Source organism: Chiloscyllium plagiosum, unplaced genomic scaffold (genome assembly GCF_037043375.1).
Source record: "Chiloscyllium plagiosum isolate Xiang-an unplaced genomic scaffold, Cpla_swu_hap1 HiC_scaffold_49, whole genome shotgun sequence".
Lineage (NCBI taxonomy): Eukaryota > Metazoa > Chordata > Chondrichthyes > Orectolobiformes > Hemiscylliidae > Chiloscyllium > Chiloscyllium plagiosum.
In genome coordinates, this window is record NW_028270187.1 from 13,242,370 (window position 1) to 13,266,672 (window position 24,303).

The following is a 24,303-nucleotide window of genomic DNA, read 5'->3' on the forward strand; positions in this document are numbered from 1 at the left end:
TAGTCACAGGCCTCCAGTCTGGAAAACAACCCTCCACCAGAAACCTATGTCTTCCACCTTTGAGCCAGGACTGTATCCAAATGGCTAGTTCTCCCTGCATTCCATTGCTAACCAGTCCCCCATGGGGAACCTTGTTGAATGCCTGACTGAAGTCCATAAAGATCACATCTACTGCTCTGTCCTCATCAATCCTCTTTGTTACTTCTTCAAAAAGTTCAATCAAGTTTGTGAGACGTGATTTCCCACGCACAAAGCCATGTTGACTATCCCTAATCAGCCCTTGCCTTTCCAAATACATGTACATCCTATCCGTCAGGATTCCCTCCAACAACTTGCCCACCACCGGCATCAGGCTCACTGGTCTATAGTTCCCCTGCTTGTCCTTACCACCCTTCTTAAACAGTAGCACCACGTTTGCCAACCTCCAGTCTTCCAGCACCTCACCTGTGACTATCAATGATACAAATATCTCAGCAAGAGACCCAGCAATCACTTCTCTAGATTCCCACAGAGTGCTTCGGTACACATGATCAGGTCCTGGGGATTTATCCACCTTTACGTTTCAAGACATCCAGCACTTCCTCCTCTGTCATATGGACATTTTGTAAGATGTCACCATCTATTTCCCTACAGTCTATATCTTCCATATTCTTTTCCACAGTACATACTGATGCAAAATACTCATCTTGTATCTCCCCCACTTTCTCCGCCTTGCTGATCTTTGAGGTGCCCAATTCTCTCCCTAGTTACCCTTTTGTCCTTAATGTATTTGTAAAAACCCTTTGGATTCTCCTTAATTCTATTTGCCAAAGCTATTTCACGTCCCCATTTTGCCCTCCTGATTTCCCTCTTAAGTATACTCCTACTTCCTTTATACTCTTCTAAGTATTCACTCAATTTAACCTGTCTATACCTTACATATGCTTCCTTCTTTTTCTTAACCAAGCCTTCAATTTCTTTAGTCATCCAATATTACCTATACCTACCAGCCTTTCCTTTCACCTTGACAGGAATATACCTGGTCTAAATTTGGCACATATCCCTTTAAATCCTTCCTGTTCATTTACCCATTCAGGCTCCTTTTAAATGTTGTAATTGTTTCCACGTTCATCACTCATTCCATATGCACATCACCCTCTGCATGAAAAGGTTGTTCCTCAGGTTATTTTTAAAATCTTTGCCCTCTCACCTTAAACCTATGCCCTCTATTCTCCTCCACCCAAGGAAAAATACCTTGGCTTTTCATCCTATCGATGCCCCTCATGATTTTATAAGCATCTGTAAAAATCACCCCTCAGATTCCGATGCTCCAGGGAAAAAAGCCCCAGCGTATTCAGCCTCTCCCGATAAATTCAAACACTGGTAACATTTCTGTCAATTTTTTTGCACCCTCTTAAGATTAACAACATCCTTCCTATGGCAGCGCGATCTAAACTGTACGCAGTTCTCTAACAGTGCCCTAACCAATGTCCTATGCAGCCCGAACATGATGGCCCAGCTCCTAAACTCAGTGCACTTACCAAAGGAGACAAGCATGCCAAACACCTTTTTTACAACTTTCAAGCAGCTGTTCATATGCACTGGTGGTCTTATACAGTAAATGGTAGGACTATGGGGAGTGTTGCCAAACAATAAGTCCTGCCCTTTTTTGAGCTATGAGAATGTATATGTAACTACATTCTCTCTCTGTCAGCTTCTGCAATGTGAATATGTGGGAGCAGCTTAGTCAGTTTCTGCGGTGTGACTGTGGGAGTGAAGTTCTCAATCTGTATTAATCAGTTTCTACTCTTACATACCAATTTGGCTTAATTCCCTGGCAGCCACTAATATTTTCCGTGACTGTGATTTATTCCATTGGAAAAGTTATGAGGATGTTGAAATGGGGTCTTTATCTTAACCTCTAAGCATTTTGTGAATTCTGAGTTTTTGCTTAGTCTGTGGGTTAAGGAAGAGGAAAGCAGACGGGCATATAGTTCAGAATCCCAACAATTACTGAAAACTTGTATGCAGAACAGTAAAATAATAGAATGGGATAAATGGCCTGCGTTTGTACTGTACCAATTCTGTGATTCAGGTGAATAAAAGGCATTCACATCCTATTGTACATAGTATCAGTATAAAACTATCATGTAGCAATGGACAGATCAGTTTATTAAAAAAAAAATGGTCCTGTCAATCAGTGTAGGATATTTCCTTGCTTTGGGTTCTGTGTTATCACTGAGACATTTGGTTTCGAATTGAACGTAGACATTGTTGAAGTTTCTTTTGTTTGAAAGTGAGATTTATTCTGCATTTGTCTATTCATCCTGCATGTTTTTTTTAATTGTTGCACATTATTTAATTATTGTGTCTTCAGTCCCGTTTCCCCTTGCTGGGGAGCATATGAGCACTCGTGAGTCGTTTTTCAGCTGTTTCTATTTCTTGAAGTTACACTTTAACACTTGATCAGTTCCGGAGCCACCATTCACGGTGGGATATGAACAGTGAATAATACTACAGGCAAACGAAAAAGAAACGTGCCCCCGTTTTTGAGTACGAGGAGCAGATGGCGCTGTTTTCTCCGATTCCAGATGACAGTAAATGAGGCTTTCTGCTGTCGGTGAGAGATTATCAAAATGAACCGAGATCAAACCAGAGCAGCTGCAGGACTGGGATGGCAAATGTGGAGCTTTTGCTGATGTCAGAACTAGTGCACAAAGGCTAGGCGACATTAAAATATTGTCTAAAGACGATTAATGAGCTCAGCCGGAAGAACGTTCTGTAATGTTTAATCAACATATCGGAGTGTTTTCGAAATGTGAAATGAAGAGATTAATTGCAGATTGCAGTTCTTGGCGCATGCTTTTGTTTCTGCCAGTTCTTCAGGTCCAGAAAAGAGAAAAAAGTAGAAAGAGATAGATGCAGTTAGGCAAATGGATGAGCGAGAGAGATTGCCTGAAGTATGGTTTAGAGATGCCGGTCTTGGACTGGGATGTACAAAGTTAAAAAAAAAACACAACACCAGATTATAGTCCAATAGGTTTATCCACCTGATGAAGGAGCGGCGCTCTGAAAGCTAGTGTGGTTCCAATTAAACCTGTTGGACTATAACCTGGTGTTGTGTGATTTCTAACTTTGTCTGAGGTATATATTTGTAACCGAATTAACAAGTATTGATGGATTCTCCTCTGAACAACGTCCTCTTTTTCAATGTAAAACATACTCCGTTGTTTGTAAATCGGCGGGCTTTTCAAATCGGAAAGAAAGTTATTGATGATTTGACGCTGGCTTCAAGAGAAGGAAACGTGCCCTCTCTACTCCCTGCCTCTTGGGAGCATATTAAACACCAGTAAATCTTTTTTTTCCTTCTGTTTGCTGCTATCTGCTCAAGTTACTCTCTAACATTTGGTTATTCCAGGAGCTACAAGCCCCGGTTGGGATGTGAGCCCTGAGTGTCAACCCCGGGAAACAGATCCATGGGTAGATACATTACACACTGATTTTTCAATTTCCAAAACTCCGCGGGGGCGGCAATGATGATTGAATGATGTAAATGAGGTTTTCTGCTGTCAGCTAGAACCAGAACAGTTGCCGGACTGGAATAGTTAATGTGGAGCTTCTGCAATAAGGGAGCACGGTATTAAAATAATATCGAAAGGCAGTGTTCGTTATCAATGCGCTCACGGACAAGAACGTTCATGAAATCCTGACAGGGCTGAATGAGGGCATTCGGCCCATCGAGACTGAAACTTCCCTTCGAAGAGAATCTCGAATCCTTTAAATAGCTTCTGGACTCAGTACCCTAAAGAAAGACTTTTATAATCGAAAAGCAAATTAACGACTAAGTACGAATGCGTTGTGTTCTATAAAACGGCCTTCTCTGATCTACATCGTGGCGGGATTTTCAAATGTGAAAGAAAACGGTTGATGATTTTGGCGCCATGTTTTCCCGCCTGCTTTCTCAGCAAAGACAGCTGGTGGGAACACCAAGGGAGACAATGAGGACAGAGGAGATTTCATCCGGAATAAACATTCCCCGACCTAATATATAATGTAATAATTGCATAACATTCATGGCAATGTACTAATCGGTGCCGCAGAAAGCCGTGTCTTCCAACTAACTCCCCTCCCGGCTCGGCTAGATTCAAAATATATTGAAGAACAACAGAATTGACTTCGTGCGGAGGGAACAAATTAATGTCGTGCTCTCAGGTCCCCTATCGCTTCCTGCCCCCTCTGGATGGTTTCGTGGCTCTGAAAAGAGCCGTTGTGTTTTTCTCTCTCTCTCTCTCTCTCGGGGTGAATGTGCAGGGCCGGCTATGCTCCGTTTAGGCGCGCTCCCCGCGGATCCGGCGGGCCAGCTGGATGTCTTTGGGCATGATGGTGACCCGCTTGGCGTGGATGGCACACAGGTTGGTGTCCTCAAACAGTCCCACCAGGTAAGCCTCGCTGGCCTCCTGCAGGGCCATCACCGCCGAGCTCTGGAAGCGCAGGTCGGTCTTGAAGTCCTGAGCGATCTCTCGCACCAGGCGCTGGAAGGGCAGTTTGCGGATCAGCAGCTCGGTGGATTTCTGGTAGCGGCGGATCTCCCGCAGAGCCACCGTGCCGGGCCTGTAGCGATGAGGCTTCTTCACTCCGCCCGTGGCCGGAGCGCTCTTGCGGGCCGCTTTGGTCGCCAGCTGCTTGCGGGGAGCTTTCCCTCCGGTGGATTTGCGCGCTGTCTGCTTGGTTCTAGCCATTTTCTTTAACTCTCTGGAACACACACACAGGCTGCTGCTGTCAATGCTGAGGCTGCTGCGGTGCTGCCTATTTAAGGGAACGGAGAGCCCGCCCTAGAGCTGGGATTGGATACAGCCCTGTCCCTTAACCCACAGATAAACAGCTGCGGAAGGAAAGAAAAGGCAGGAAAAGAATTGTTGGAGTCTGATTGGTTCACTGGAAATGACAGTTGGTCAGGGTGGACAAAGTTAAAAATCACACAACACCAGGTTATAGTCCAACAGGTTTATTTGGAAGCACACTTGATATGCAGACGTTTCATTACCTGGCTAGGTAACATCATCAGTGGCGACCTCCAAGTGAAGTGAAGCTGTTGTCTCCTGCTTTCTATTTATATCTTTCTCCTGGATGGGGTTCCTGGGGCTTGTGGTGATGTCACTTCCTGTTCGTTTCCGGAGGGGTTGATAGATGGCATCTAGATCTATATGTTTGTTTATGGCGTTGTGGTTGGAGTGCCAGGCCTCTAGGAATTCTCTGGCATGTCTTTGCTTAACCTGTCCCAGGATAGATGTGTTGTCCCAGTCGAATTGGTGGGTTTTTTCATCCGTGTGTAGGGCTACGAGGGAGAGAGGGTTGTGTCTTTTTGTGGCTAGCTGGTGTTCGTGTATCCTGGTGGCTAACTTTCTTCCAGTTTTTCCTACGTAGTGTTTGTGGCAGTTCTTGCATGGAATTTTGTAGATGACATTGGTTTTGTCCATGGGTTGTACTGGGTCTTTTAAGTTTGTTGGTTATTGTTTGAGAGTGTTGGTGGGTTTGTGTGCTACCAGGATTCCGAGGGGTCTTAGTAGTCTGGATGTCATTTCTGAAACTTATTTGATGTATGGTAAGGTGGTTAGGGTTTCTGGCTGTGTTTGGTCTGCTTGTCGTGGTTTGTTCCTGAGGAATCTGCGCACTGTAATTTTTGAGTATCCGTTCTTCTTGAATACGTTCTCCTGTGTTCTCCTCTGTTTTCCGAAGGTCGTCTGTGATGCAGCGTGTGGTGGCTCGTTGGAATAGTGTTCTGATACAGCTTTGTTTCTGTGTGTTGGGATGGTTGCTGGTGTAGTTGAGTATTTAGTCAGTGTTTGTCGGTTTTCTGTATACACAGGTTTGTAATACTCCGTTGTCCTTTCTTTCTACTGTGACGTCCAGGAATGCGCGTTTGTTGTCGGTTTCTTCCTCCTTGATGAACTTTATGCCTGTGAGGGTGTTGTTGATGATGTTAAATGTCTCTTCTATATTGTTTCGTTTTGTGATGACAAAGGTGTCATCTACGTAGCGGACCCAGATTTTTGGTTTGATGGTTGGTAGGGCTGTTTGTTCTCGCCTTTGTATTACTGCTTCGGCTGTGAATCCTGATAGCGGAGATCCCATGGGTGTGCCATTGGTTTGTTTGTAGACTATGTTGTTGAAAGTGAAGTGGGTGGTGAGACACAGGTCCACTAGCTTCATGATATTTTCGTTGGTAATGTGATTGATGGTGGTTGGTGTGTGTGTGATGGTCTCTTCTAAAAGTGTGGTAAGTGTTTCCTTTGCCAGGTCGATGTTGATGGAGGTGAAGAGTGTGGGGTTGTGGGGTCTGGTCTAGCACCACCTGTTGGTAGGTGTTAGTGTCTGCGAGTAGTGCATTGGCTTTCTCTATGTAATCCCTTCTGTTCAGGATGACTGTGAGCCGACCTTTGTCTGCAGGTAATACAACGATGTTTTTGTCTTTTTTGAGGTTTTCTAGGGCTTTCTTTTCTTGTGTGTTCAGTTTGTTTCCTTCCCTCTTTCGGCTCAGAGTAAGTGCAACTGTCTGTCTGATCGTTTGTTGTGTTTCTTCCGTGAGATTGTTGCCCTTCAATGTGGTTTCTAATGCCGCTAGGAAATCCTTCCTGTCAGTGGCTCGGTAATTGAAATTTAATCCTTTTACTAGTACCGCTTTTTCTGTGTCTGATAGGGTCCGGCCTGATAAGTTCTTTATCCATGCCCCTGTGTTATCGGTTTTGTCTTTTTTTGTGTGAGTTTGTCAAGTTTTTTCTTCAGGTCCCGATTTTTCTTTATCTGTGTTTGTCGTTATTTGGTCTTTGTGGCTCGTTCTACCGGGTCTGTCCATTCTTGATTTGTTGCTTGTTTGAATAACAGTTTTTGGCGCGCAATTTCCCGGTTGTATTTTCGCAGTCTGTGGTGGGCGTCATTGATTAGTTCTCGGAGCATTCTGCGGCCGTTTTGTTCTGTTAAACTTCTGGCTTGAGGTGTTTTTATCGGCGGTTTATATTGGAGACATTTTGGCAATACCTGTTTTCTGAAACATTCATGCAGGAAGTACAGTTGTTCGTGGGTGGAACTTTCTCGGATGGCATTCCTTTCCCATCTTCGGGCAAGTTGTAGCGTGTTGCGCCCATAGGTTTTTGAAGGTTTATGAAGGTTTGAGGTTTAGGGTGTAGGTTTGCTCGCTGAGCTGTAGGTTTGATATCCAGATATTTCATTACCTGGTTAAGTAACATCATCAGTAGCGACCTCCAAGTGAAGTGAAGCTGTTGTCTCCTGCTTCCGATTTATATCTTTCTCCTGGATGGGGTTCCTGGGGTTTGTGTTGTTTCTGCTGCAACACCATTAGTCTTTCAAGGCTAAACACTTCTGCCTGACCCACTGCCTGTTTAGGTATTTCCTGCACCATGACATCAAACAGTCTGTCTATTAACTGCACCTCAACACCTTTATCTTTCTCCTTAATTTTTTTCTTCTGTCTGTAGCTTCTGATCGTGGGATTTGTTACTACACAGTCTGGAAAAAAATCCACTAAATCGTTCCAAAGATAAAACTGGATTCCTGGAACTGACACACTGTCAGTCATTCCCACTAATCTTGAATTGGCACTGCAACCTGATGTTAAGTGAAGGACTGCAAAAGTTCTGTCCATCTATCCCACAAATTACCACTCATTCGTGTATCAGATCAGAAAATGTGCAAATAAGTTAATCTTTTACTATTAGAGACTGATTAAAATCTGTATCACTCAAAATTATAACATCTTTACCCCTACTCCCGCAGTTCTTACTGAGTAAACTTTACTCACAGTGGTGAAGTCCTTATAGAGCTCAGGCACTAACTGCACACATAGCCCCTGCCAGGCTGTGCAGTCTGCTGCAGCTTCTCGACCTTTCTTCGGGTTTCGTTTGCTACTTTCATTATGCCACTGGCTTAGCTTCTTTGACCGCATCTTTTCCCACAGCGTCTTTCTTCACCAATCAGCACTATGACTTCCTTGTCCCACTTTCTGGCAGTGAAAACGCATTTTTCCAGTGCCTTTCTTAAACCACGGGCACTGTAATTTTCTGTGTCCCACCCCATTACAATGAAAACACCCAAGGCCTTTCACCTCCTTTCCCCAATCTTGGCTTCTTTTTTAACCTTGGGTAAACTATTACCAGTGTGCTCTACTCTTTGTTTTATATGATAGAATACCCCATATCCCAATTTCTATCCCTTACTAGATGAATTTCTAGCCAGAGGCTAAACCTTTTCTCATGCACAAATGTATGTTCATTTGCAATCTCTGCTGCGCTTCTCACTTCTCGAACTTTCTGTTCATCCAAATGAATTCTTAACATTTCTGGAAATGAGTTTTTAAACTCCTCTACCAGAAACATCTGTCTTAGAGCTTCATAGGTCTTAAATATTTTTGTGTCCTGCACCCATCTATCAAAAATATTTTTAATTCTTTCAAACTCAATATAAGTCAGAACTGGTTCCTTCGTTATGTTTCTGAACCGTTGTCTATACGCTTCTGGTACCAATTGATCAGCACTCAAAACAACGGATTTGTGAGGTGTAGGACTTGCCTTACAAGTCTTATTGAATTCTTTGAGGAGGTGACCAAGCATGTGGATGAGGGTAGAGCAGTGGATGGAGTTTAGTAAGACATTTGATAAGGTTCCCCATGTAGGCTTATGTGGAAAGTCAGGAGGCATGGGATAGTGGGAAATTTGGCCAGTTGGATAGAGAACTGGCTAACTGGTCGAAGTCAGAGAGTGGTGGTAGATGGTAAATATTCAGCCTGGAGCCCAGTTACAAGTGGAGTTCCGCAGGGATCAGTTCTGGGTCCTCTGCTGTTTGTAATGTTTATTAATGACTTGGAAGATGGAGTCGAAGGGTGGGTCAGTAAATTTGCAGACGATACGAAGATTGGTGGAGATGTGGATAGTGAGGAGGGCTGTTGTCGGCTGCAAAGGGACTTATATATGATTCAGAGCTGGGCTGAGGAGTGGCAGATGGAGTTCAACCCTGTCAAGTGTGAGGTTGTCCCATTTTGGAAGGACAAATAAGAATGCGGAATACAGGGTTAACGGTAGGGTTCTTAGTAAAGTGGAGGAGCAGAGGGATCTTGGTGTCTATGTTCCCATAGCTCTTTGAAAGTTGCCACTCAGGTGGCTAGAGCTTGGAAGAAGGCCTATGGTGTATTAGCGTTCATTAGCAGAGGGATTCAATTCAATAGTCGTGAGGTGATGTTGCAACTGTACAGGACTTTGGTTAGGCCACATTTGGAGTACTGTGTGCAGTTCTGGTCGCCTCATTTTAGGAAAGATATGGAAGCTTTGGAGAGGGTGCAGAGGAGATTTACCAGGATGTTGCCTGGAATGGAGAATAGGTCGTACGAGGATAGGTTGAGAGTGCTAGGCCTTTTCTCAATGGAACGGTGAAGGATGAGGGGAGACTTGATAGAGCTTTATAAGATGATCATGGAAATAGATAGAGTAGACAGTCAGAGTCTTTTTCCCCGGGTACAACAGAGCGTTACAAGGGGACATAAATTTAAGGTGAAGGGTGGAAGGTATAGAGGGGAATGTCAGGGGTAGGTTCTTTACCAAGAGAGTAGTGGGGGCATGGAATGCGCTGCCTGTGGGAATGACAGAGTCAGAATGATTGGTGACCTTTAAGCGGCAATTGGATAGGTACATGGATAGGTGCTTAAGCTAGGACAAATGTTCAGCACAACATGGTGGGCCGAAGGGCCTGTTCTGTGCTGTATTGTTCTATGTTCTATGTTCTAACCTATTTGACATTTTCATAATCTCTTGACCCCTCATCTGACAGCACTGCAAATACATAACCTGCTCTCCCTACCAGTTTAGTCTGAACTAGTATTACCCACAAGTTCTATGACCACTCCATCTGCAAAGCTAATTTCTAAACTGAAATAAAGAAGGCCTCAACATCTTTTTCATCAAAATGTGGCAGTTTTTATAACATACTGGTCGATATCACTACATTCCATTTTCACCTTCATCCAGTTAACTTGACTTTATTGACTAATTCGCAACTGCTGAAGTTCGAGTCTCTCTCATTTTCTCTTTCTTTTCTCTCTCCCTTTCTCCTCTCTCCCTTTCTCTCTCTCTTTCCTTTTCTTCTTTCTCCCTTTTATTCTCTCACTCTTTGCTCATTTAAGAACCTTCATTCTTTCTTTTTCCTCTCTCTCTTTCTCTCTCTTTTCTCTCTCTTTCTCTCTCTCTTCTCTCTCTCTTTCTCTCTCTTTGACTCTCTTATCTTTCTTTCTCTCTCATCTCTCTCCTCCCCTTTCTTTATTTTCTACCTATATTTTTCAAAATGTAATTTCAGTTTTTTCTAACTCTACTGCCCTTGTCTATTTCTCTGACACACCTAAGTGCTTGACAAACCCCCTTACTTTATTTATCAGCTTCACTTTTATCGTTGATTTAACCTAATTCTAATCTCTTTACTAATTCTAAAAGTATGACCTTTTTCTGTTTTTTTAAACTTTCTTGGGAAATTTGGAAAATATCTTCCAATCACAGAAACTCTTTAAAAATCTTAAGAGCCATTCTTCTTACTTCTACTTTAATCAACCACATGCAACTGAAATGAAAGAAATTGTCTCACCTACGTTCTATTTAAAGATCTAGGACAGTAAATGGCGAGTGTTTAAATCTGCTGGGATCTTCCGTACACCAAATCTATTCAAATCAGTCCAAATATAAGGCAAGCTGTGCCTAGACCCATCCAAATCATGCACCCGAACCCCCAAACTCTTACGACACGGCGGTGAACCATTCTGCTAATTTAAGCAGAATTAGGAACACTCACAATCTCCTAATCAATTAAAGTATGAGTGACAAAGACCTCTCAAATTTCAATATTTACAGAGAAAAAAAGTCAATTTATGTTTTATCTCTAAAAGTGAATGCTAGACAGTTTCTGCTTACAACTCTAAGACTCCTGTCTCTGAACTGCTTGTTATGTGCCTCCCAGTTTCTCACAATAATAGCTAGTCGTATTATTGTTGTATCAACTAAACTTCAAACCACACAGCAGCTGTCGTCTACGGTGTCCTTCTTCTTTCAGCTGTGATCTCCCTGGGCCATCTTCTGCGTTTTCCTGCAAAGATATTTCATATGAATCAAAGGTACAAAAGATGGAGCAAGTTTTGAATGCCAGTCTCTTTCTAGAAGGCAATTATTATATGTCGATGGCAGTTGGGCTCTGTCTAAATTTTAAAATGTCTAAAATCTTTTAAAGATCCAAACTTCTGATCATCTGATTAGTTTGAGGCTATCAAAAAAGAATAACTTCAAACTCAAAGGGTTTTAATATCCCGAGGCACAATTTAAACTTATTGGTTAGGTGCAAATTGTGGTCAAAACAATGTGAAGTATCTAGTGTACAGCCAAATGTTAAATATTTTCAATTTTCCAGTACACTCTAAGACTGCCAATCAGTCACATGACAGGTGCCTGCAAGATCTCAGTGCAAAACAGATTCTACTCACTCTTAATGGTACAGTACACGCCATCAACTCCATAACACACTGACCACAGGGACAGGAGACTGACCCCACTGTGTGCGTGCCACTGAATCCGGTGATCAGACTGACCTTTCTGAGTCCATATCACTTTCCCAGAGGAGTGCAAAATCACCCCACTATGTATGAATAACTGACGCAGGGGAGAACAGATTGACCTTTGGGAGAGCAGACGTATATCACTCATCCAGGGGAAAGCAGTCTGGCCCCACTATGTCTGCATCACTGACCCAAGAGAGGCAGCAGACCGCACCCATCCACCTGTGTCTGTATCTCTGAAGCCAGGTCGAGCAGACTGATCCCACTAGGCCTGTGTCACAAATCCAGGGAGAGCACACTGACCCATTTGCATTCGTGTAACAACGTGGAAGAGAGCAGACCGAACCCATTGTGTCTGCATCATAGACCTCGGGGAGAGTAGGTTGACCCTCAATATGTATGTGGCACTGACACAATGGAGAGCCGACTGCATCTAAATTGAGTGTCTGATTGATGCTGGGGAGTATAGGCAGACCTATTGTGTCTGCTCAATTACCAAGGGGAGGGCATTCTGATCGCCCGTGATGGTTCCTTGACTCTGGGAAGAGCAGACTGACCCCAATTTGTCTGCATGGTGGTTTCCGACGAAATAAGAAAAGATATCCTGATTGTCTCAAAAATCCAGTTTTGTATCTTATAAATTGCCTATATAATTACACTTTAATTATTTCTCAGATCTAGCTTTAATTATGCTCTTCATACACTGTTTACTTGTTCCTCTCAGAAAATGAGAAAACCGGACCATCCATTCCATTAGTCGATTTATTTGGAAGTTATTCCCACAATCAATAAAATCTCAGGAAGACGAAGTTTATCACTTACTCTCCTGTCTGCTTCGAACAGATTTCAACTGCACTTGAAGTCAGCCTTTGGAATAGACTGTGTAAACTTAACCTTTGTTATGCTGTAGCTTATTTATATAATTTTCAGATTTCAAAGCAAGCTAAGAATATAGACATGACCTCCAGTGTTGAAGAGTAGTTACATGCCGAAATTTAGCCATCAGCATTTGCTGATAACTTTTCGCAACAATAAAAATACAGAAATAGAATCGCAGGAATATAGATTAGTGTGATCAACTTCTCCATCTTGGACTAATGTAACAATTTCTATATACCTGAGTGTCCTTGTGCATCAGTCACTGAAGGTAAGCATACGCGTGGCAGCAGGCAGTAGGGAATGCCAAATGCTATGTTTCCCTTCTTTGAAGAGGTTTCGAGTAGAGGAGCAGGGATGTTGTTGTTGCAGTTAGACAGGACAGTGGTGAAGCTACGCCTAAAATATTATGGGCACTTTTAATCTCATTTTCTGAGGAGGGATGCTCTTGCCCTCGAGGAAGTGCAGCAAGGGTTTACAAGGCTGATTCTGTGGATGACGGGATTGATGCATGACTAGAGACTGACGAGGTTAGAATTGTTTTCACTGGACTTCAGACGAGAGGATGGGAGAGCGATCTCAAATACACTTACGAGAGAGGGTAGATGCAGGCAGGATGTTCCTTATGGTAGGTGCATCTAGAATCAGGGATTAATGTCTGAGGATTCTGGGTGGACCATATAAGAAGGAGATGTGGAGCTATTTTTCCACGAAAAGCGTGGTGAGCCTGTGGAATTCATTACCACAGGAAACTGCTGATGCTAAAACCTTAAATGTATTCAAGAGTCAGCTTGATAGAGCAATTAAGGTTGATAGAGCAATGAATGAGATTAAAGGTTCTGGGAGAGAAAGCAGGATTAGGGTTTTGAGTTGGATGATCAGCAATAATCATGATAAATGGCAAAGCAGGCTCCTCCTCCTTCTGTTCCTATGTTTCTATGATTCCTCTTGTGCAGCCGTAACTGTGGGAAAACTCTTTTGTTTCAGGAACGCTGCCCTGAAAGCTGTTCTCTCTCTCTCTCGCCCTCTCTCTCTCTCTTTCCCTCTCTCTCTCTATAATTCATTTCCCTTTGCAGCCATTCCAGTTAGTTCCAGGTACTTAAGCATCCTCTTTTGGGATTGGGAGGGTTAGTGGTTTGGACAATTTATCTCCCATCTTTGGCAGCGAGCGGTCATGTCCATGCCAGCTGGACCGTTTGTATCTGTATTCAATCCTCCCCCATTTTAACATTTTGTTTTGCTGGGACTGTATTTTGTGTTGTTTGATCAATAAGGGGAATAAACAGGGCCCTTAGTCATTGTTGAATTCAGTGGTGGATTCAATTCTTTTTCTCTTTCTCATATTTCACTTTCCAACTAGCTTAGTGAGGAGTACTATGGTCTTCTACTGAACTCCTGGATGATAGAGTTCGGAGGAGTTGTTTGGGGATCTCGATTCCTTTGTTTGGGGATTTCTTCTGGTTTCTCCAGAATTAATTTGAATTGCTCACAGACATCATTTCATTGGAATTTGATCTCCCAATCATGACTTATCTTCTGTATTATCTCATTGCGTATCTGGGTATATCCCATTAGGATGAGAGGCCATCTTTTCACCAGTTTGGGGTTGGGAAGATTATTGTTTGCCCATTGTGCATGTTCATATTTAACGTAAAACTTTTTGCCCTCTGTTTTTATTTTTCTTTCTGAATCCTGCTCTGTACTGTTGTTAAAACTGGCTAGTCCTCTTCTTCAGACTCACTGGATCTGCGACCAGATTGTTTGCCCCCATTTTCCAAGACACTCACCATATCCAGGTCTTGGAGTGTCCCAGAGTCTGTAGATAATGGAGTATTCGCATATGGTGAAGGTTAAGGATTTTTCATTGATAGACACTTCTCCCTTTCAGACAATGTTTTGTTTTGCCGTTTTAAGTTATTCACAAACAGCTTTAAATTGTTCCTTTAGATTATTCATTTCCCGATCATGATTGGATTTGGCTAAGATCTCTTGTCGCTGTCTAATTTGTTGCATAACCAGCGAATGCATTTTGTAACAGATGTCTTTCCTCCAAATAATTTTAATATCATCCAGGGACCATTGGCGTGTGGAGTTTCCATACTTCTTTTTAACAAAATGTTTGAGAGATCACAGTATTGTTCAATGTATTCCTTTAATTTTTGGAGAACTTCCTTTAGAAATATCTGGTGGAAGCCTGTCCTCTTTTTACTGTTATTGTTAATTCGGGCTGACTCATTGTTTCTGAATATTTACATGGACTCAATAAGCAATAGGCTAGACTTCACAGATTCTCTCTCTGCCACTGTTAGATGTCGGTTAGGAGGCCATGAGTCGCACTCCACTCGTCAATGGGTCGGTCTCAGCTGATAGGTTAGTCATATCAATTTGTTTTAGGGGAGATGCCTAATTATTGCTTTCTCTGATAAGTACAGATGTCTGTACCTATTTGCCGAGAGGTGCGAGGGAGGAGCGAAGGACTTCTCGGAAGGTGAGTCTAACAGTTTAAAACACTTTCTTCAGGCGTGGGGGCCTCCATTTGCCAAGAGGTGCGAGGGAGGAGCGAAGGACTTCTGGGAAGTTTGTAAGTTGGTGAGATGTAAAACTGACTACAGGGAGTTTGGTTGGAATCTGAAGAGCAGGACGAGGAGAGTAGTGATCTCAGGTTTGCTACTGGTGTCACGACTTAGTGAAATGAGGAACAGTCAGTGAATGCAGCTTAACACGTGGCTGCGAGGCTGCTGCAGGAGGGACGACTTCAGATACCGAGACCATTGGGATACCTCCTGGGGAAGATGCGACCTGTACACAAAGGATGGGTTGCACCTGAATTGGAGGGGAACAAATATCCTGGGTGGGAGATTTGCTTGTGAGATTCGGGAGGGTTTAAACTAGTTTGGCAGACGGTGGGAATCAGAGCCACGTGTCTGAGAGGGGATCAGTGACAGGATATATTGAATCTATCAGAAAGGTTTGTCATGCGACGAAACGTAGGGATCGGTTAAAGTGTGTCTGCTTTAATGCAAGGAGTGTCCAGAATAAGAGTGACAAATTTAGAGCATGGATCAGTACTTGGGGCTATGATGTTGTGGCTATAGCGGAGACGTGGGTTTCACACGAACAGGAATAGTTGCTTGATATTCCAGGGTCTAGAATATTTAAAAAAGAACAGGGAGGGTAGAAAAAAAATGGGTGCAGCATTGCTAATCAGAGAGTACATCACAGCTACGGAAACGAAGGTTGCTGAGGAAGGTTTGTCTACTGAGTCAGTATAGGTGGAAGTTAGGAACAGCAAGGGAACAGCCACCACATTTGGGGATTTTCTACAGACCACCTAATAGCAGGAGAGAGATTGAAGATCTTACAGGTGGGCAGATTCTGGAAAAATGCAAAAGGAGCAGGGATGTTGTTATGGGTGACTTCAACTTTCCCACTATCGACTAGAACCTCCAAAGTGCAGATGGTTTGAATGGAGCCATTTTTGTCAGGTATGTTCAGGAGGGTTTCCTTACTCAGTATGTAGACAGACCGACGAGGGGAGAGGCCATTTTGGATTTGGTGCTCGGCAACGAGCCAGGACAGGTGTCAGATCTCGCGGTGGGAGAGCACTTTGGTGAAAGTGACCACAACTGCCTCACATTTGTGGAGCAATCCATCTTCCGCAACTACACTGGCCCCACCCCCCATCTTTTTCTTCGCTACATTGATGAAACCTACCGACTCCCACAGCTACCTGGACTACACCTCCTCCCATCCTGCCCCCTGTAAAAACGCCATCCCATTCTCCCAATTCCTTCGTCTCCGCCGCATCTGCTCCCAGGAGGACCAGTTCAAAATACGTACAACACAGATGGCCTCCTTCTTCAAGGACCGCAATTTCCCCCCCGACGTGGTCGACGGTGCCCTCCACCGCATCTCCTCCACTTCCCGCTCCTCCGCCCTTGAGCCCCGCCCCTCCAACCGCCACCAGGACAGAACCCCACTGGTCCTCACCTACCACCCCACCAATCTCCATGTACAGCGCATCATCCGCCGTCACTTCCGCCACCTCCAAACAGACCCCAGCACCAAGGATATATTTCCCTCCCCTCCCCTATCAGCTTTCCGCAGAGACCACTCCCTCCGCGACTCCCTTGTCAGATCCACACCCCCCACCGACCCAACCACCACTCCCGGCACCTTCCCTTGCAACCGCAGGAGGTGCAACACTTGCGCCCACACCTCCCCCCTCACTTCTCTCCAAGGCCCCGAGGGAAACTTCCATATCCGCCACAGATTCACCTGCACCTCCACCCACATCATCTACTGCATCCGCTGCAGCCGGTGTGGCCTCCTCTATATTGGGGAGACAGGCCGCCTACTTGCGGAGCGATTCAGAGAGCACCTCTGGGCCACCCGGACGAACCAACCCAACCAACCTGTGGCACAGCATTTCAACTCCCCCTCCCACTCCACCGAGGATATGCAGGTCATTGGACTCATCCACCGCCAAACCACAACAACCCGACGGTCGGAGGAGGAGCGTCTTATCTTCCGACTGGGAACCCTCCAACCGCAGGGGATGAACTTGGACTTCACCAGTTTCTTCATCCCCCCTCCCCCCACCTTGTCTCAGCCGGATCCTTCCAGCCCGGCACCGCCTTCCTGACCTGCAGTCTTCTTCTTGACCTCTCCGCCTCCACCCTACTCCGACCTATCACCCTCACCTTGACCTCTTTCCACCTATCACATTTCCAACTCCCCTCCTCCAAGTCCCTCCTCCCTACCTTTTATCTTCTCCTGCTGAACACTCTCTGCTCATTCCTGAAGAAGGGCCTGTGCCCGAAACGTCGAATCTCCTGTTCCCTGGATGCTGCCTGACCTGCTGTGCTGTTCCAGCAATAAAGTTTCAACTGCCTCACATTTAGCATAGCCTTGGAGAGTGAAAGGAGTAGTTACCGAGGGAAGATAGTTAACTGGGGAAAAGGAAATTATGACGCTATCAGACAGGAGTTGGGAAGTACAGACTGGGAGCAATTGTTCCACAGAAAGGGCACAGCAGACATGTGGAGATTATTTAAGGAGCAGTTGTTGCGAGTGATGCACAAATTTGTTCCTCTCAGACAGTTAAGAAGGGGTAAGATTAAGGAACCTTGGCTTACGAGAACAGAGGAAGTTGTCGTCAAAAGGAAGAAGGCAGCTTACGTAAGGTGGAGGAAGCAATGATCCAGCACAGCTTTAGAGGATTACAAGCTTGCTAGAAAGGAGCTCAGAAATGGACTGAGGAGAGCCAGGAGGGGGCATGAAAAAGGCTTGGCAAGTCGGATTAGGGATAATCCAAAGGTATTTTACTCATACTTGAGGAATAAGAGAATACTCAGGGATAAGGTAGGGCCGATCAGGGACAGCGGAGCGAACTTGTGCGTGGAGTGTCAGCAGATGGGGAAGCCCTAAATGAGTTTTTTGCTTCAGTTTTCAACAAAGAAAGGGAACTTGTTGTAAATGAAAGCTTAGAGGAGCTGGGATACAGTCTTGACCAGATCAAGATTGATGACGTTGATGTGCTAGAAATTTTGGAAAACATTATGATTGATAAGTCCCCAGGAGGAAGAGAGGAAACCTGATGGAGGTGTACAAAATAATGAAAGGAATAGCCAGAGACTTTTCCCCATGGCAGGATTGACTGGTATGAGAAGTCATAGTTTGAAGATATTATGAGTAAGGTATAAAGGAGATATCAGAGATATGTTCTTTACGCAGAGAATTGTGAATGCATGGAATGCATTGCTAGCAGTGGTGGTGGAAGCAGAGTCATTGGGAACATTTATGCAACTGCTGGACATGCACATGGATAGCAGTGAAATGAAGGGTGCATAGGTTAAGTTACCATATTTTACATTAGGATTAAATCTCGGCACAACATCGTGGGCCAACGGGCCTGTTCTGTGCTGTACGTTTCTATGTCTGTTAGTGATATGGCCTCTAGTGGGAGATCATGGACAAGTTATGAACTGTGTCGGATATAGTGGATCTTGGTTTTCATGATCACCTGAAGACATTTAAAATCGAGAAGAGTCCTTACCTTCAGGCACTAATATGGTATAGGGATTCTTCACTGTTCCAACATTTGACTTTGAAAACCTGTCAGCTACGCAAAATTGTTTGGTTCCTCGGAATTGAGGAATGAGACTGTGATCTTTTCAGACATCTGGCTTTATTTCCTCTATATATAGACTACGAAAGTGCAAGACACATCTTCAGCAACAGCTTTGATTATGCTCCTTCCATATGTTTTACTTGATCCTTCCTGAAACAGCAAAAAGCGGTCAGTGTATTCTGTTCGTCTACCTACTCGCAAGCTGTTCCTCGCATTGTAACTCCAAGGCCTCGGCAACAGTCTGTTTGTCACGAATGTGTCTCATGTGGGCTTCAACCAGATTTTCAACGGCATTTGCAAGCCAGCTCTTTGCAATTGCATTTGGAAATGGAACCCTTGATATGCTTTAGCTTAATCGCCCAAATTTCAATGTGCTCCACAGTTGAGTTGACACAAATACATAAATATGGATGTTTTCCTTTGTTCGGGCACAACTCTCTGGATTTTCTACCTCCGGGTAGAAAATCTTTGATGCTAGATTGAACTTCTGGTTGTTAAGTAAACCATTTGGTCGTCCCACCCTAACTGTTCAGTGTAGATGAGTTGGGCCAAAGGGTCAGTTTCCTAGTTGTATAACAATAACTCTATGACTGAACTTCCTCCAAGTTAACAAAGAAGGGTTCCTGGACCACGCAATTTAACACTACCTTTTCTCTACATATATTACAGTGCTCCCCCCAAAAAATCTGTTGTTGCTTCAGATCTTAGCAGCAGCAGTTCTTTGTTTTTTTCCTAAATGGCATCACCTCATCCCCCACCGCACCACACTACCTATACTAGATTTCCTAACCATAGGGAAACATCTTCCATGCTTCCAGCCTGACTATCTCTTTCAGTAATGTGTATGTGTCAATGAGCTCATCTCTAAGACATAAGAAGGGAATGAATGGAAAAGCCTTCACGCAATGCCCCACTTCCCCATACCCTGAGCTAGAATTGGGCTGGGCGGGGGGAGAGTCGGGTTGAGCAAATCCCCTAGAGGCTTACCACTCTGGAGAAATGACGCTGGTCAAAAAACTAAAGCTGCAATAAATATGAGCTGAAACCACCACAGCTCCCCTCTGGAACTTAGATCCTCATTGGGAACTATGAGAATGAACAAGACCCCTCACGTATTGCTATCAAAATCTGAAGCAGTAACAAAGCTGTATCATGATAAAGTTGTACTTGAACTTACCAGCAGTATTGGACTCTCTATGAAACATAAGGTCCAACAGTGTGTCAATCCAGCTGCAATGGCTTTTTATCGGATCCAGACTTTGCTGCTCTATTAACGATGTCTGAATCCATCCATACTCAGTACTCCTAGTAAGGACTGTTTAAATCCATTGTCAAACTGTTCGCCTAGCAACAGCCTGCAAATCCATCCGAAGTCTGTTTCCTTAGCAACAGCCTGTGAACGCATTTCAACTCTGTTCCCCTAGCAACAAACTGTAAAACCATCCTCACATAATTCTCCCAGCAACAGCCTCTCAACCCATCCCCATTCTGTTCACCTAGTAGCAATCTGTGAACCCACTATTACTCCGTTTCATTAGCAAAGGGCTGTGGAACTGTCCAATGGCTGTTCCACCCTAATGGCCAATAAACTCATCCCAACTAAGTTCTCCTGGCAACAGCCTGTGAATCCCAGCCATCTTTTCCCACGAGGGATGTCCCGTGAAACCATGCACACTCTGCTTCCTTAGAAACAACCTGTGACCCATCCCCACTCTGTTTCCCTAACAATAGCCTGGGAATGCATTGTCACTCTGTTCCCATAGCATCAACATGTGAACACATCCCAACTCTGTTCTCCTAGCAACAACCTGGGAACATGTCCCCATTCTGTTACCCCAGCAATGGCATGTGGAACTACCCTAGTCTGTTCGCTTAACAGCGACCTGGAACCTAACCCTGCTGTTATCATCTCGCAATGATCTGTGTACCCATCATTTGTGGGATGTCCAAGCAAAGACGTTTGAACTCATACTCAGTCTGATCACCCAGCTTCATCATTTGAACCCAATCTGTTCGATGGCAATGGAATGTTATGTGCCTGCACTATATTTACATGGTAACAGCCTATGAATCCATCCTCATTCTATTCTCCAAGCAAAAGTCTGACACCTCATCCCCGCTCTGTTTCCTAGCAATGGTCTTTGACCCCATTCTCTATTGGTTCTCCTAACAATGGCTGTGAACCCATTCCCACTCTGCTGTCCGAGCAACGGCCTATAAATCCACCCCAACCCTGTTCTCATAGGAACGCCTGTAAACCCATCCACACTCTGTTCACAGAGCAATGGTGTGCGACGTTGTCCCCACTCTATTTCCCTTGCAACGACTGTAATCGGATTTCCACTTTTTCCCCCAGCAGCAGCCTGTGAACCCATCCCTACTCTGTTCTTCTGCCAATGGTCTGTGAACTCATCCCCAAATTGTTTGCCTAGAATGGGCCTGTGAACAATCCCCACTCTGTTTCACTGGCTAAAGACTGTGAACCCATCCTAAATATATTCCCCAATAACGGCCTGTGAATCCATACCCGCATAGTTTCGCCAGCACCATTTTGTGACAACATCCCCACTCTTTTCCTTTGACCACATCGCCAGCCTGTGAACATATCACCACTCAGTTCTCCTAGCATTAGTCTGTCAAACCATTCTCTCTCTTCTTCTAGCAACTGTCTGTGAACATAATCCACAAAGTGGTCTCCCAGCAACAGTCCATGACCCTCATCCCTCTCTGTTTCCCTTGCAACAGTCTGTGATCACATCACCGCCCTGTTCTCCTAGCAACGGCCTGTGGACTAACCTCCACTCTTTTCCTTCACCAACGGTCTCTGCAAACATCCCTGCGCTTATTTCCTAGCAACAGCCTGTAACTCCATTCCCACTCTGATCTCCCAGCAACAGCCTGTGATCCAATCGGCGACATTGTGTCCCCAGCAATGAACTGTAATTTAGTCCTCACTCTGTTCTTCTAGTAGCGGCCTGTGAACTCATCCCTACACTATTCCCTCTGTGGCATTCTCACGAATTGTCAGTGAAGCCATCGCCAGCTGAATATCCTAGCAAAGGCTTGTGACCCCATCCCCATTCTGTTCCCCAAACAATTACCCCTCTGTTCCCTAGCAACAGTCTGTGAAACCTTCTCCACACTCTTCTCCTAGCAACAGACTGTAACATTATCGTCAACTGTTCTCCTAACAACGGCATGTGAACCCATCCCATTCTGTTCTCCTCTCAACAACTTGGAGACTCATTCACAATCTTTTCCTGTAGCAATGGCCTGTGAACCCATCCTCACTCATATTCCCCAGAAACTGCCTGTGAACTCATTGCCACTCTGTTCTACTGGCAACGACAAGTGAACACATCCCTACAGTGTTCCCATGAAAATGGTCTGTACACCCATCCTCACTCTGTTCTCCCAGCAATGACTTGTGAATCCATCCCACTCTGTTCTCCTAGCAATGGCCTGTGAACCCATCCCCACTCTGTCCCACTAGGCACAGCCTGTAAACCCATCCTCACTTATTTTCTCCAGCAGCTACCTGTGGACTCATTGCCACTCTCTTCTCTGAGGAACGAATTGTGAGTGCATCCATACTCTGTTCCTGTGACATCAACCTGCGAACCCATCCACATTCTGTACCCTTAGCAATGACATTTGAACTCATCACCATTCGGTTCTCCAAGCATCAACATAGGAACCCATCCCAACTCTTCTCTCCGAACAACGGCGATTGAGCCCGTCCGTACTTCTAAGAACAGATCCCATCACCATGGAAGGGAGCACAAGCGTGAGGAAAGTCGGAGAGAAGGAGAGTGGGAGACAGAGAGAGTGGAAGACAGAGAGAGAGCGAAGGAGAATGGGGCAGTTTGTGTAACACCAGAGGTGAAAGCAAGGGCAGAGTGACTTAAATTCAACTCCTGAGCTCGGGCTCGGTGCCCTCCCCTTTCCTGAGGACCAGGGGTTGGTACTGACTCTGTCTTTATCCAGCTCAGCTTCTTCAATACAAAGACCACCAACAATATACTTCACTCTGCTGCTTGGCACTTTGTGATGAACATTTCTGTTGTTTAAAAATTGAAGTGATAGATACTTTCTGTGGGATGGTGGCTTTTTGCAGTGATCCATGATTTGAGAGAAATGTTGAAATTCCCTCTGTGTATGAAGGTTGGACAAACCAGCACTACCCACACTCTGCTACCATATCGATAGGCTGCTTCATTTCTGAAGCACTGAACTGGAATGGGAAAATATCAGATGGATTGATTAATGAGTGTATTTGTCGATTGATTAATTTGTGTAAAGTGATATTTCAGCACATTTTTCAGCTACTTTCTGAACTTAGTCTGGGTCAAAGCATAAATTGTGGTGTTTGGGCAGCAACCGAACAGCTGCAGAATTAAAGGCAATTCCTGCAAAAAGGACTGTAGATTCACAGTATCATGCCCAATCCAATACACCCGGTTCCATATGGAATACAACATTAGCGTAGGTCAGAACAGGATGAAATTGGCTGAGATCACAACAGTAAAATGTTGGATTTTTTTCGGTTTCTCATTTCTGTGTCAGATTGAGCGTCCCCATTCGGGTGAGCGCGGATTGTCCTGCGGGCTCTGCTGGTCACTAAAATGTGTCTGACAGTGAAAATATTGAGCAGCAGAATCAGGAGAAATGGGAAGGCCAGAGTTAAAATGTGGTGGAGGAACTCGATTGTAATTCAGGCAGGAGACTCATAAACATCGCATATTATCTCACAAAACCAGGATTGCTTCTCCAGCCGATTTAAGGTACGAGCATAAAATATCAGATAATGATCTTTTAAACAGCTCAGCACCGTCACTACTCCCAAAACTGCAGCCACCATTTTCCCACTGCAATATTTACGTTTTAGTTTCTGGCAACAAATGGCCACAAGTTGATCAAAGGTGAAAGTTACGTTGAATCAGATAGAACCGTCAACGGCTGCATAAAGCAGGAAGATGTGGATGTTACACACGAGGATGTACCACATGAAATAAAACTGTTCATCATAAACAATGTCAGTTTGAGTCTCAATATCAGTTTGGTGATAATGACCAGTAGATCTGCTACTGCAATGGCCCCCAGTAACATCTGACACATGGAAACAATCTGCAATCGTTATAAAGCAGGACACGGATAGTCACTACGTTAATTGTGAGAAAGGAAAAACAACAAATCATACATCAGACTGGAGGCAAAGTTACGAGTTTGATTGAGGAAACAGTGAGATTTCCAAATTTGTCACATCATTCAGAAATTTATTGAAATACTTGGAGCTGAAATAACAAAGGTGAAGGTCTGAATTAATGAGAAAAGTGTGTCATAAAGCACAAGAATCCTTGCCTGTCCAAACACACAGACACATGTCCATAAGTAAGATGGTTTCCAGAATATTACAACACACTCGATCAATCAAGGCCAGATACTGGTCACTTCTTTATAATTCATAATACGGAGGGTGAAAACGTTGCTCTCCTGAAGGATTCTCACCCAATTCCTTGAAGAAAAGCGAAGGGTGAAAATTTGTTTTTTATTCTACATTGAGGTTGACCCTTCATAGTGAAGAAATGTAAACGCAGGGAAACGTATTCACCTCTTTCACTGCCTTTGAACTTTCGAACTGCTTTCGAATGGAATGTCTTCCTTCGGGATCTGATCTTTTGTTTAAAACACTGATATCCGGCCGTTCACAAGTAATGTC

The 24,303-nt window shown here is 44.3% G+C and overlaps 1 protein-coding gene across 1 annotated transcript; it reads right to left on the reverse strand.

Moving 5' to 3' along the window:
• Window positions 1–4,307: 4,307 nt before the first annotated feature.
• Window positions 4,308–4,718, reverse strand: LOC148135607 (histone H3). The gene has a single exon (XM_087984606.1). The coding sequence runs from the start codon at window positions 4,716–4,718 to the stop codon at window positions 4,308–4,310; it is 411 nt and encodes a 136-aa protein (XP_087840732.1).
• Between the last annotated feature and the right edge of the window lie 19,585 nt (window positions 4,719–24,303).

Excerpts from the sequence above, each read along its gene's own strand:
- LOC148135607 (XM_087984606.1), bottom strand. The coding sequence starts at position 4,718 with ATGGCTAGAACCAAGCAGACAGCGCGCAAATCCACCGGAGGGAAAGCT.